Source organism: Tachypleus tridentatus, chromosome 6 (assembly GCF_004210375.1).
Source record: "Tachypleus tridentatus isolate NWPU-2018 chromosome 6, ASM421037v1, whole genome shotgun sequence".
In the NCBI taxonomy this organism is placed as follows: domain Eukaryota; kingdom Metazoa; phylum Arthropoda; class Merostomata; order Xiphosura; family Limulidae; genus Tachypleus; species Tachypleus tridentatus.
The window spans coordinates 80,834,556-80,850,163 of record NC_134830.1 but is presented as its reverse complement, the minus strand read 5'-3'; the positions used below and the strand labels follow the sequence as shown (position 1 = coordinate 80,850,163).

General features: G+C 34.5%; 1 protein-coding gene across 4 annotated transcripts in view; it reads left to right on the top strand.

Moving 5' to 3' along the window:
* LOC143252903 (uncharacterized) overlaps positions 1-15,608 on the top strand; it is a 92,727-nt gene that overhangs the window by 24,914 nt on the left and 52,205 nt on the right. For all 4 annotated transcript variants that reach the window (XM_076505730.1, XM_076505732.1, XM_076505729.1 and 1 more), the window contains one exon: positions 14,491-14,652. In XM_076505730.1, coding sequence (XP_076361845.1) covers positions 14,491-14,652 — 162 coding nt within the window. The remainder of the gene's footprint in view (positions 1-14,490; positions 14,653-15,608) is intronic.

The window sequence follows — 15,608 nt, the reverse complement described above, 5'->3', positions numbered from 1 at the left end:
TCCTGCTCAGTGGTGAATGTTACCTGATCCAGTATGCTTTCGATAAATCTTAAAGGTATTTTGTTGAGATGGAGAGTTACATAAGATTACTAGAGACTTACCTTTTCAGTAATTCCCTTTTCAAGATGTTTAATTTCTCTACTTTTACAGTTGAGCTCATGGGACTTTGTAGACCTCATAATACCAGTTATGGAGTGTATGATGCTCTCTTCCTATGGTTGAATAGGTGTTCCATATCCTTCTTATAATGCTTGGTGTACAGTGTTTCTTCCTTGTTCCTTTGGTGGAATTATAATTGTTGTTTTCCTACTTGTAATATGATACAGAATAACTTTTGGTTTTTCTTACTAATGAGTTGAGGTTTAGATACATCCCTTAAGTCCAGGTTTGGTTTGTTATACTTTTTGTCTTCAACATTTTATTTGGAAGTTTGTCTGGTAGATGTCCTTTGCCTACTTCCTCATCTTAATTCCAGTTGCTTGCAGTATAACACTCTGATTTACTTACAGGAGTGGTTGGTGTATATACTGCTAAGTGTCCATTTGTCCTGGCCACTATAACACTATATATACTGGTTTTGATTTTACATGAGGTCTTTTTGTCTTGTAATATTGACAATGCGATCTCACCTGTGTGGTTGGGGTTGAATAGATCCTTGGCAAAGTCTTGTTGAATGCCTCCATATTCATAATTTTGTTGACTTTCTGTTTTTTCATGTGGTTTTGTAGTTACCTGTCTATTTTTTTTTCAGTTTTTTTTCTGTATATTACTTACGGCTGTTATCCTACCAGAGTTGGATTTTTTGTGGTCACCTGTGAATGGCTGAGGATGGAGTGATTATTTACACGTGATATATTTTTTTCTAAGGTCTTTATTTTACTGTTTCCCTACTTGATGCTTCCCATTTCATAACACTCCCCTGTCTCAGAAGTGGTGGAGTGTCCCTCATGTGCTACCATTCAATTACAGTTCACACTTATTTGATTTTTTACAAATGCTTTCAGAGGGGGGTGATCTCTTGTTTTATCTTACATTGGACATTCCACATTAAGGAGGTATTTATTGTATCTTTAGTTTTCATTATCTTAGACTAAAAATAGATTTGTAACAAATATTTCTGCTTGCACATTTTCCACTCTTTCCACTTCTGGTATTCTGTGGGCCAAATTGAGAGAGGTTCTCATAAAGTTGCACAGAGGGAGCCAGCTAATAGAGGATCCTGGTGGGATCCAACCCTAACACACCACTTTGGCCTTGAATTCCTTTAGATGGGTGGCCTTAGGGTGGCTCCCCTTGGGTCAGTTGGTTGGTCCACTTGGGCTAGGGTCAATCAAGTACCAGTGTTGAATGTTCTCAACAGGTGTTGTGGACATTGTATCTGATGCTGCTGTTTGGGTATAGTGCTCATGAAACCCTGGTGTTGCTGCACTGTTCTTGTTTGGCACTGTAGTACATATCTTCATAAGGCTCCATGATGGATGGGGTTGGTGGGTATCGAAATTTCCCTTTTTTTATTATGGTTCCTCCAAATAAAAACTCAACTAGTGAGAAACAGTCCATGTCTTGAAGATTCTGAGCAGGAATTTTCAACATCTGTAACACTTGTTATACCTCATTTTCTTATCCTACATTCCCTTTCAGATAAATTTTTAGAGCAAATCTCCCTTTTTCATTTAGAAGGGACTAGATGAACTTGTTGGCTCTCCAAAGTCAGTAAAGAAGCTTCGATCTGGTGACATATTGCTGGAAACATCCACATCTCAACACAGTGAACTCCTCTTGCATTCAAAGGCAATTGGGGATATACCTATTGAGGTTACACCTCATGCTACATTGAATTAATCATGAGGAGTTATTGTCAAGAGGGATTTGAAGAACATCCCAGAGCCTGAGATTCTCGCTGGTTTATCCACCCAAGGAGTTTCTGCAGTGAGGCATATATCCATTCTCAAAGATGGAATTATGGTTCTGCGATCAATGTCCTCATTCTGTCATTTATGTCACCACATCAGCCTGCCACCATCAAGGCAGATTATTTTAATTGATGGGTATGGCCATACATTCCAAACCCTCTCAGATGTTCCAAATTTCAGTGGTTTGGACACTCAGAGATGTCACGTCATGGTTTCTCGATGTGTGCTCGTTGCAGTGGCAAGGACCATGATGCCTATGAGTGTGAAACAGATCCTCATTGCATCAATTGCAATGGCTCTTACCCGTCCTACTTCTGTTCTTGCCCTAAATAGTTGGAAGGAAAGGAGATGCAATGTTTGAAAATGATTCTCAACATTCCTTATCCTAAGTCTTGAAAGTTGCTGTCCACCACTTCATCTCGGACGTATACTGCTGCACTTTGTTCCACAACTACTGTGGGAGTTCAAACAGATCTCTCTGTGCCTCCAAAAGAATCGTTCTCAAAACCAGTGAAAAGCTTTTTGACCTCCATGGTTAAAAAAGTTGTTGAATCAACTTCTACACCCATCTCTGTCCCTTACATACATTCCAACAAATCCCAGGATCCACTGCCTGTGGTTCTGGGTAGAGGCTTGGATACATTGTCTTTTCCCACCCCAAGATGCAAAATTATCATTTGTCAATGCCTCAGTCACTGGAATCCACTTCCAAAAGCAATGACCTTACCCATTTGACCCAGGGCAGAATTCATGGAGGTCAGTAGACCTCCCTCGAATAAGGACAGTAAGGAAAGAAGATGTGGTTGTAAACAGAAGGGTTCTCCACCCAATTTGCCTACAGGTAAATAAAAATGGCCACCTTGATACAATGGAACTGTTGAGTTTTACGCTCTAATCTGATTGATATCAAAACACTGATTGCTTCCTACCATCCTGTGTGCCTTTCCTCACAGGAAACATTTCTGAAACCTTCTGATACAATCACCTTTTGGCAGTTTTCTTTGTACAGAAATGACAGGCTGTGTGATGGTCGAGTGCATGGAGGGGTAGCGCTGTTGGTTTATCAGCATGTGTCCACCCTCTCTTTGCCACTCGACACACACTTGTAGGCCGTAGACATCCGTGTTTCCTTGGGTAATACCATCACTGTTTATTCTCTCTACCTGTCATCTGGAGAGACATATGATCAATCAAACCTTGATGCTCTCATTGAACAGTTGCTGTCTCCCTTTTTCATTCTGGGAGATTTTAATGGACATCATCCCCTCTGGGGAAGTGCTGATATTGATAGGAGGGGTTGCTCTGTAGAGTGTGTGCTCTCTGATCACAACCTTTCTCTTTTCAATACTGGTTCTTCTACTTACTTTCATGTACCTAGTCAGTCCTTTACTGCTATTGATCTCTCAGTTTGCTCCTCTGCATTATTCTCACATTTTCCAAGGAAGGTTGACAGTAATCCACGAAGTAGGGGTCATTTTCCTATTATTTTTAGGAAGACTGGCCATGGTTAATGCCACCCTACCCGTGTGCCCTGGTGGAAGCTGGATCACATAAACTAGCCCTTTTTCACTGCTCTTGCAGAACTTGATCCTGCCATCATCTGTAAGCTATCAATAGACGACTGTGTGGCAGTAGTAACTAACTGTATTATACAAGCAGCTGCTCAATGTATTCCTAAAACCTTGACACGTTTTCCAGTATATCCTCATATGTGGTGTAATCCTGCCTGTCACATTGCCCGGAAGGCTCAAAAACGGGTCTGGGATACTTTCCATAGATATCCCACACTCTCAAACCACATTGCTTTCCAACAGGCCTGTGCACATGCTTGGTGGGTAAGACATCAAAGCCAGAAGGAATTTTGGATTAAGTACACAACCAGCATATCTTCTACCACCAATTTCAAAGTCATATGGGAAAAGATTTGAAAGGTCAGGGGGCAATATAATTCTATCCCCCTCTTGATCTTGTTCTCTGATAGCCAGGAAGTAGCTGATACATGGAGCATCACTGATACTCTAGGTGAAAGCTTTGGACATGTATCTAGCACTTCTGCTTCTTTCTTCACCTTCTTAGCTGCCAGGATTTGGGTACAGCGATCACCTCTTTCCTTTTGAGCTGATTGTCTCTATGAGTATAATCTTCCTTTTACACTGGTGGAACTCCAACTAGCCTTTTGTCGATCTGGCAATACATCAGTTGGACCTGATGATGTACACTATGAAATGCTGCACTATCTATCTTCTGCTTTTCTTGCTATTAATCTGATTGTTTTTAACCAGATCTGGTAGGATGATGTTTTTCCTGATGCCTGGCTATTTTCCTACTTTTCTCTAAGCTTGGGAAGGATCCCAACATTCCTTCCAACTACTGTCCAATAGCTTTGATGAGCTGTCTCTGTAAGACCTTAGAGAGAATGGTTAATGCTCATCTTGTTTGGTTCATTGAATCAAACAACCTCTTTTTGGCCACCCAGTGTGGGTTCCGATGACAGTGCTCTACTATGGACCACCTAATTTGACTTGAAACATCAATCAGAGAAGTCTTTCTCAAACGACATCTTATATCAGTATTCTTTGACATTGAGAAGGCTTATGATACATCATGGAGGAATGGAAGTTTACGAGACCTCCATGTACATATGGGTTATGTAGTCATTTGCCCATTTTTATGAAAAATTTTTAATGGACAGAAGAGTCCAAATTTGTGTGGGTTTCACACTTTCGTGTTCTTTTCTACAGGAACTTGGAGGCCCTCAGGGCCGTGTTTTGAGTGTCACACTTTTCAGTATAAAATTTAATGCCATCACTGAACAACTCTCTTTTACTGTTGTAAACGTGCTCTGTGTCAATGACTTTCACATCTCTTGTCAGTTGTTGAACATGAGGTATATTGACAGGCAGCCACTGACTGCCCTCAGTTGTTTACGGAAGTGGACGACAGCAAATGGCTTTAACTTCTCTCTCTCTAAAACTGTTTCCATGCACTTTTGCTGCCATTTAATACCATTTGAGTTTTTTAATTTATAAATTAGACATTTTTTTAATGTGATTCCCATTTAAAAATCAAAGTCCATTTCATTTGATTTGAAATTTAAAAATGGCTGTAATGCTAAATAACTCGAAATCAGGACTGGAAAGGTCAACTTTAGGTGACTTACACTGCTGTTTGAACTACCTATTAGTCATCGTAGCGAGTTATTGTTAAAATTTTGCTACAAGTCTTTTGAAACTTTTATTACTTTACTTTTTGAAAATGTCCATAACATCAAATAACTTGGAACCAGGATTGGAAAGGTCAAATTCAGGTGACTGATGGTGGTTTTTGTACTTACCTGTTAGTCTTTCTAGCAAGTTATGATAGTTACAATTATGCTACAAAAAGTCCTTTACAACTTGTATTACTTTAGTTTTTCTCTTCACGTTATTGTAGACTAGATGTTAACATTGGTTTTATGTTTTTGTTTCTAAAATTTGTTTTACCTCAATTACCTTTTATGAATTTTACTGAATTTAATTTTAACTTTTCACTGGATGTTTGGCACAGATAGCCTAGCTGCTTTGTGCCATAAAACTCTAAATCAGCCAACCAACCATAGAACCAACTTTATACTTAATAAATTTTATACAGGAAAAGATATTTAAAATGAAAAAACATTGTCATAGAAGATGTTTAATGGTTGTGGTACTACTCTCATTCATAATACAACAAAAATGATCTGATTGTGCATACATATATACTGGATGAATTACGTTCTACTTGAAATGATTGATAAAATTATGATAACATTTTTTTAAAATTTTTTCTTGTAAAAAAAAGATCCAGCCAATATTGTTTTTCTAGAAAAGGGAAGCAGAATATTAGTTAATGCATAGCGTATAAAGTAGTTAGTAATTAGTACTTTGTAATAAAAAACTAATAACCAGTAAATGATTATAGACTTTGGTTATAGTACAGATAACTGACCAATGCAACGTCTACTATATTCAAATTTGTATACAACACGTGTCCTTAGTTTCTGCATGATTTTATGAGTTTCTTGTGACACACTGTATCTTGCAATTTTTATAACAGATTTTTTAAAATTCCCATGATGTTGTGGTATTCTTAATTTTTACATATTCTGGCTTTGGACAATCTGTTGTTTGTTTTTAGTTGATTACTTACCATGAATGGTGTTGACAGTTAAACTAGAGGAGTATGATTTAATGAGCATAGTTGGAGTAGTTGTAGTATTGAGGATGAATTATGAAAAACTATTTGGTTCAATACATAACAGGTGTGAGGTTTGTGTGAATACTGACATTGGATGGCTGTGATGTGCCACATGGCAAGTAAAAAAATTTTATCGAATATTAGATACTGTTGTATTACTAAACCTTTTCTATTCATTCCTACAGACCTAAAGTTGTAAAACTACATGAACGAACAAAGCTCGAAACTACTGCCAATTTCACGTGAATTCTACAGGCTAACTGGTAATGATATAAAATTATTTTTAATTTAAAAAGTATTAGAGAACAGAAGTAATTTAAATCTTTAGATTACAGAAAATCTGAACAGGATAGTTGACATGCTGTTTGTTTAAAAGAGTCCAGCTTGCTAAAGCTTACACATTTATATATTTTAATACTTCATTTGAAAGCATTTTTTTCAAACATTGTATAGAGATGAGATGTATCTATTATTTGGTGAGTTTGAAACAGTGAAGTCAGACCAGATAATTGGATATGCTCATTCACCTTTAAGAGCATAATTAGTTATTTAGTAGTTACTATTAGTAGTGTAACAAATGCACCTTTATTCAAATTCATTCAGCACATGTCAGAGGCCTACAAAATCTTGAGAGCACATCAAGGGTGAGTGAAGCCAGGGATTGATCATAATTTATACTTCTAAGCCCTCAAGCTTGTATTAACTTTATTAAACAGCCATATCTGGAACATATACTGATCATTGAGTTTAACAGTCTTGTTGTTGCTTTATTTGCAAAAAAAACAAAACTTCTTTGTACAGAGCTGTCATCGACACAACAAGCATGTTGGTGAGTCTATCTTAAATTGGAAGGAAAAAGGTGTTTTTCTGACAGAAGTTTTTCATAGGCAACAATGATGAACAGCATCCATTGAACTGAAGTGTCCAAGATGGGTCTCAAACATGATTTTTGTAGGGAGGCTCTCCTGTTATGTGCTGTGCCATTGATTACTATGGTCTAAATTTTGGAGAGATTCAAATTAAAAGTGAACCAGTGCTACCAGCTTCCATTTGTTTTGTAGAAGAAAAAAAATTGTTGTTCACAAATTTCTGCAGATGGCCCAAATGTTAGTTGCAAATTCCATTTAGTTCATTGTTTTTAAGGGTGGAATAGCAGTAATAAAAATATTCTTAATTTTCTGTTTGTGGTTTAACCCTTTCGGCACTGAATAATAACTTTTAATGTTTGGCATGGCGTTCAAAATATATGTTTGATACTTCAACTAATTACGGTATCAGTACTAATAGCATGACATCTCAGCAATAACTCAACAAAAGTCCCTGAAATATTCAGTGATTGTACCCAATACTATATATGTTAAATTCAATACATAAGAATGACAGGAATAAAGGAAGACACCCTGATACACAATGAAGTGTATAGCACAATAATTTATTATAAATTGTATACAATTCGTGCAGCAGCCCATCGATAGTCTTTGTGGTTATGATATATATCATGGCATGGTAAAAAGCATATGGGGAGATTGCACTGTTTGCAGAAATAATTAGTCTGCTTTCTTTTCCATCCAGCTGTGTATCTATCACTGCAAACAGTACAATCAGGTTTGTGTTTTTTGTCTTCATGTTGTCCAATACTCTGTCTTTCCACCAAGCGCTGATCTTTATCAGTATTTGGTCTTCCTTTTCGTTTGGCTTTGCTGACATATCCCTCCAGCAAATTTTGAATAATCTGCTCTCTCAGTAGTCTTGGAGATACTTGGTTTTCATCATTGCTCTTGCAGTCTGCACAATATATTATATATCCGTTAACAAGAGTGACTTCTCTAAGCCGATGGTAAATGGTAAAATACCACTTGGTACTTTTGTGTGGATACATAAGGGTTTCCAGCTTCTGGTCCATGATGTCTACTCCACCCATGTGTTGGTTGTATGTTTCAGCAATCAGTGGTTTTCTCACATTTCTGTATCCACCAGGTTCTCCTCTGGATTGAATTCTTTTATCTGCGGTGCCATTTGTGGAAATGGTCAATAAAAAAATTCACACATTTAGTGTCATCCCAAGCACATGCTACCATATTACCACTATGCTTAAATATAGGTGGATCTCCATTGCAAAGATGCAATCTTATAGGGTGGATATCTGATAGCACGTGTTTCCGTTCAGCCTTAACTGTGTCTCAAGCCCCAGTTCCATTCATCTCTAAGTGTTTGAATAAAGACGGTGAAGAATAAAAGTTGTCCGTGAAGACTATATGTTCCTTATTCCAAAATTTCTCCAGTAGATTCAAACATATAGTCTCTGTGACTGAGTATCCAGCCACAGGCACTATGGTATTTTTCACACAATATGTAATAATTTTCAAAGCATATCCAGATTTGCTTTCACACAATGCAAACTGATCTTGTAGGTTTTGATGGTAAATACTGTTTGAGATGAACTCTCCCTTTGAATTTGATGATACTTTCATCAGTGGACAGCTCACGTGGGGCATATACTGCAAGGTATTTTGATTCACAGAGATTCATCAGATCCCGAATTTTCCACAGTGAATTATAATTTGGATCTCCACTGTTTGGCAAGTCATGCTCCTTGTTAGCAAAGTGCAAAAATGAAATCAGGATTTTGTAACGATCTTGTGGCATTACCTCTATAAATGGCTCACGCGTTAGCCAAAAGGAGCCCCAGTAATCTTCCAATTCATGTTTCTGGCACAACCCCATTGCTATATGTAGTGCAGTATATGCTTTGAGTTCATTGACATTGGTCTCAATCCATTTCATAAAATGGGAGTAAGATGGCAATTCAGTGGTGCAGTCAAAATGCTGCAAAAATTTGTTTCATTACAAATCAGCTCAAATGCTTCATCAGGAAAGAAAAGTTTGAAATACTGAAATGAAGTGTAATTTGCTGTATCAATCAGGATTCCAGTGAGAGTGGTAAAATGTGGCAACCAATCAGATTCAAAATTATCAGTGTCACTGTAATATTGCCATGGAAAATTTGGATCCTGGTTTTGGTCTTCAGGCTCATTATTACTTTCAGAGGGAGCTTGGGGCTGTGCTATACTAGCTGCTCTACCTCTCCTGACTTCTCCTTGTACCTCTAGACCTCCGGGAATATACTTTTTGATCGTCCATGAGAACCACTGCTGGAAGTGCTAGGGGCATCAACAAAATAAAACAAAAACACTCTTGTACATAGAGATATAGCACTTTTCCGTTGGCTCCCTGCTAGTACAGCGGTATGTCTTCAGATTTACAACGCTAAAATCAGGGGTTCGATTCCCCTCGGTGGGCTGAGCAGATAGCCTGATGTGGCTTTGCTATAAGAAAAACACACGCACACTTTTCTGACGTTCTATGTATGTATGTTATATTTATATATTTTCCTATCGGCAGCATATGAAAACGTAGAGAACTAGCCTTGGTCAGTCAGTTTATGCACTAAATTATATGACCCTAACTACACCATGTGCTTACTTAAAGCAGGGGGCAGATTCCAGGCCATGAATGTCTTCATTATCATTTTCGTCCGTTACAAGTAAGCTTTCATTATCATCTGGCTCAAACTCTTTGTCACTCTCTTCATCATTAAAAATAATATCGATTCTTCTTTAGTGGTATAAGCTTTTCCTTTCAGCATTGTAACAATGTTGCAAGTATCTAAAGAATATGCAAGGAAGGCGTCTTCTAAAGCAATGAACAGAATGATCTACACAGGCCAGAAAACAAAGAAATTGCGTGACCTGCTTTATATATCTGCTGGGAATCCCAATTATACAATGAATACATGTGGTTCTAGCCTCAAGTGGGTCTAAAGGCCTGTGTGAATTATGATAATTAGCCACGAGGGTATGTTGGTTACATCTTGTCGATGAAGGTCGCCTGCCTTGCTGAGCCTTCAAGTCGACTGTGGTCGCCAACTGTGCCAAAAGGGTTAAAGTCAAGCCAGGAGAAAGGAATTTTACACAAAATTACAATAAGAAAATTGACCCCTTTTATATGGTGTCTACACCACAAACTGGGGAACATTTATGTAGCAGAATGGTAATACAAACTCAGTCCAAAGACCAGAGAGATTTCCTACATTAACAAAAACAAAAAAACATTGAAATTATGAAGAAACAAGCATTTGATGATTTGAAGTGGTTTCAATAGAGACATTGGCAACAAAAAATGGTGATGGGCACCAGCTGTGTAAAATATTTTAATCTTAACTTATTTTCATGTCCTGAAATTACAGAAAAGTGCTTACTGATATAAAGTTTCTTTAGTGAAATTAGTCCCCTAATATATCTCGTTGAAGATTCTGATGCGTGTTCATTTAGCATGATAGTGAATTATTTTTTACACTCGGGTAGTTCTTTCATATGAAAGAAATGAAAGAATTGAAGATTTTTAAAGTAGAGGCATATTTTGTTCATTTTAGAAAGTCTGACAAATGAAATTAAAACAAATCACAAAGTTTTATGCAAAAGCAGTAAGTGGAAATTATTATATCGTCTGATATGTTGGTCATAGTATAGAATATATTTATTGTACGCTGTTAATACTTAAATGTTGGATAACTGGTCCTCTTATTACTTGGTGGAAAAGTGAGAAAGATATCCTTCACATAGAGCTGCAAGAATGGCTAGAAAAAAATCCCAAACTGACATTAACATTTCATAATAAATGTTTCAAATAATGCATTGTAGTTACACATTCAGCAACAGGCATACTCAAATCGGTGATCTTCAACAGAGCCACTATCTTGAAAAAGATGTTTTTTTTTGTTTTTTTATTCAGCTTCTGATTTCAATGTGGACTGGCTCTCTTGTAGTGATAAATGTTTAGTAAAAAACCCTAAGAACCTAAACAGATAAGAGATGTTTTGTTTAGTATAACACTGGAGTTAAAAAAACAGCATATACTTGGATTCTGTAATGAAACAGTAGATTATAGTATCCTAAAAAGTGTTTTCAAATATTGTGAATAGATGTTTATTACTTAATGCTATACAATTTACTTAGATGCACTTAAATATTCTACACATGAACAGGGATTTTAAAATAAAATTGTGTAAGTTCTATCATATAAGAAACCTGAGCTACTTTATGATTATTTAAGCATTTTAATTGATTTTTTTAGTGTAGTGTATACTTATAAGTAAAAAATAAACTTGAAAATCACTATAAATGTGTCGGTAGTGTTTGAGATGTCTAGTTGTAATCTTTTGTACAGTATCCTGCATTGGCTTTATTTTGAATAAGAGTATCTCAAGTATGGATTTTTAACATAATTAATCCAATTAGCAACCATTGAAAATTCTCTGATGATATTTTTTTCATGAACAGCTGTAGAAATGCATGGTATGATTTTATTAAAATTATTATTGACACCATTTGAAGCTTTTTACTTTTGGTTATGGTTTGTGTTTTAGTGGAAAACTTCTGAAGATGCCTAAAGTGAAATATTGACTATCAGTATAAAGAAAAATAACAATTTGGTGTTGTAAGGTCATTTATTTCTAGTATAAAAATTTTGACTCATATTTTCAGATTTGTGTTTTGTCATATTCTGACACTTATTTAATGTAATTCAAAAAGAAAAAAAAATTGTTTTCACTCCTTCAAAGCTACAAAGAGTTTCATCTGTAAGTAAAACAACCTACTTGCCCTTTTTTTATTCATGCCTGTTCCAAAAAAAGTTTTACTAAAAACATATCACTCTGTGAGAATATACTATCCATTTCTTGATTTTTAAGTGTTTACCTTAGTTTTTGTGCAATCCTTGGTTGAAACCTTGTTATAGATCCATTAGCTTGAGATAAAGAAGGGAATCTTATATCTGTTTAGAGACAGATTGAATGGGTAACAAATAAAACTTTATTAAAAGGTTAATACAGTAATAAATGTACAGTATTTGGAAAAGATCTATTGTCATCAGGTTTAACGAGTTTGCCAAGACACAGGAATATATATTTATCTACACTTGAGATTATTTAAGTTTTGATAAAAAATATCTTGTTAATGTTTGGTTCTTTATTTAAAATTATGGTGTTCTTATTTTTTAATTGATATATTGTGGTTGTATTGAGTTGCAGTGACTTAAATCTTTTTTAAATATCATTTTTACATTTATGCTGTTCAAACAAGATACAAACATAAATCATCAAACTGGCTACTTAATTGTCTATATCTGTAATCATAACATGTTTTGAATAGAAACATCATTACACTTATCATGAGAGTTAAACATTATCATTAATTACTTATGATATATATTATTCATTGTGGGATTACTGGATATTTGGAAAACAAATGGTGGAGGATAGTGTTATGGTGTTTATTTGAAATTAGCAAGTGGGAAATGCTGTAAAACTAATGTGAGATTATATTTTTGAGCAGTTTGAGGATAATTGGAAAATAATTTAAAGAAATGAACTCATAAAAGAAAACAGGAAAGTTAATACTATGTTAGGAAAATGCTGTGTTTGAAAAAGTTAACACAGTAGTACATACAGTGTTTTTTTTCTTCTTGTACAGGAGTGGTGTAGGTTCATTATACCACTAATTATTGTGCTCAAAACACCAAATGGTCATGCATTTACATATTTTTTTTTCATAAGTGTAATGTTTTAATGAAATTTAGTCTTTGAAAAAGAATTCATGTAAATATCAAATATACATGATAGAATACAAAAAAGAAAATATATTAGTCACTAGAATAGAGTGTTCCTGAAACTGTTATAATCTGTCTGCTTTTATGCACGAGCTATAAATTGGTTTAAAAAGTTCCATTTCTATTAAGAGAAACACGTCTGCTGATGCCAAACAATGTAATTCTTCTCAACTATAGTGTTCTGCTGAATTTTATTATTTTTATTTACTTTTGAAATTAACAATTTAAATCATAGGTAATATAAAATTTTGAATTACAAATACATTTTTAAACTTGGTTTATTGTCATACATTAATACTAAAATTGTTTAATAACATTTTGAAAGCAACCAGTTTATGAGATGAACACTTTTTGCCTGCTATATGGAAAGAATTAATATAGGTACTGAGTCCTAGAAACATGTTTTTCATGTATGCTTGCACATTTTCTATTTATTCCAGTTCAAGCAACATTTAGCATTAATTTTGTGTATCTCTTAAAGTCTTTTGCTTGTATGTTATAACAGCAAAAGTGAAAATGGATAGTCTTTTGGTAAAATTCTAATGTTACATTTTCTGGTAAATTCTTTTAGTTTTAATGTTTTGTAAAGCAGGATGATTGTTTTATTTTGCTGCATTTGTTTGTTTCCATGCTACTTCTGAAATTATTAATGTTGAGCACCAGCAATCATTTTGAATTGTAAAGGTAACATAAGAGTTTAATTTAATTGTTGAAAATTGTATTGAACTTTTTTTTGTATGCTGTACAGTTAAGAGTATTTGAAGTGTACACAAAAGATTAATTCTGTATTTAAATATTAGGTTGAGGAATAATTCGTGAGCGTTTTTAAATAATTTCATTCAAGCATTACATGCAAGACTATACAATACTTCAATGCATGAACACATTACACCCAAAAAATTTATTATGATACTTTATTTCATGTAATACCTAGGTATATAGTATGCATTGTTTTAAACGAAATTGCAAGAAATTAAATGCGAAAAGCAGATGGTGTCAAAAATGCTCAATTTTGTCCACTTGACATTCCATTTAATGAGCTGAAAATGAAAGCAAAAATTAAAGACATATGAAAATCAAACACACCATCTATTAGAGCAAAAAATTATCTACCAAATGACATGAAATATTTTGCAAAAGTGTTTCATTTATGAATATATTTTTTTAACTTGAAAAAATGCTCACGAATTATTCCTCAACCCAATATAAAAGAAGGTTTACTTTAAATGTTTTAAAGCCTAGCTTAAAATGTAGAATCAAGTAGGTAAAAAAAAAAGGAACTTAGCAATGAATCTAGGTTTGAAACAAGTTTCACTAAATATTGGTATAATTAGGTACTGATTTCATGGCATAAAGTATACACAGTTCAGTTTTACTTATAGTTAAAAATAGACATAACATGTAAAACTGGATGAGTCATTAGTTTTCAACATAAGATATATATTTTCCTATGTGCTCTATTGACAAAAGTACTGAACTTTAATTATTTGTAAAATAAGTGTCCCTGGATTATAATCATGTAGAAGCTGAGGACATATAGAGAGGAACATGTCTTAATATAATAAGTTTCTAAAGTAAACATTCTGAGAGTTATATACTATATTATATTTTACATCAGATTTTAATCAGATGCAATTAAATCGTATTTTATTTAAATGTAGAACTATGATTATAATTTTATTATGATTTTTTTCAGACCTACAGAAAATAGGCCAAGACCTTCTGGCCCTAGATCTAGGTCTCCTTTGAAAAGAAAACATCCTGATGCTTCTAGATCTAGGCCAAGCCCAAAAAGACGTTCATTCAGTCCCCATTATTCTGGCTCAGCTGGTAAACTTTCAGGACCTACTTTGGACAGGTATAGTTGAAATAAAGCCACTCCATTCACATGTATCAAGAAATTATTTTACTCGTGGATTGATTTCATCACTGGGTTTTAAGATGATTTTTTTCTTCATCTAAAGTGGTTTTCACATGCTTTATTTTTCCTTTTCCTGAATAACATGTAATCTGCTACTTTCTGCTTTCTTACAGTTGAAGATGAAAGTAAGCTTGAGCACATGCTGTATAGTAATTGATGATCCAAAAACAAAGAAAAAAACTGATATTTCATGTTTTAAAACATACTGATTAAGTATGTCAAATATAGAATGTCAAAGGTGAAAGTAATGCCTCAGTATGCAAAAGGTATTGGTAAAGTTTGGTCACATATACCTTTCTACATTTACACTAAAAGTTGGATGTATGACTTTACCTGCTGTTTTGTATCTCTGGAAATTCCATGCATACCAATTATGATTATTCAGTGTTCTTGAACTGCTTTCTACAATGGTTGAAATAAAGTAAGTTATTTGACAGTGCCTCTAAGAAGTTAAAGAACTTTAAAAACAACAACAAAATGTGGTAAAAATAGTAATTTTACTTGACGTAAGAAGAATTGAATACAACTACTAGGAAAATGCCACAGTGGTCAAAACAATAATACTTTATAGAAGTCGTGATTTCATTATTTAAGCTTAAGAGATATGTGTAAATGTGAATGGTAAGGTTGTCTCACTGTCACTGAGAAACTCGAGTTGAAGTTATTTCAAACATCATTCAAGGAGATGGGAAACGTAGAATAGAAAACAGTAACATCATTATATCTGCTGTTATGCTTTTGCTCAGTTGTATGTTTATGTGTAACTCTGGTGCACAGTTTGTCATAGCAGTGAGTTCTGTTTATGCATTAAGTTTGTGTTAATCTGTTTTTTATATGTAATATCATGAAACGTTATGTAGAAATGCCTTCATTGAATATTGGACAAATGTTGA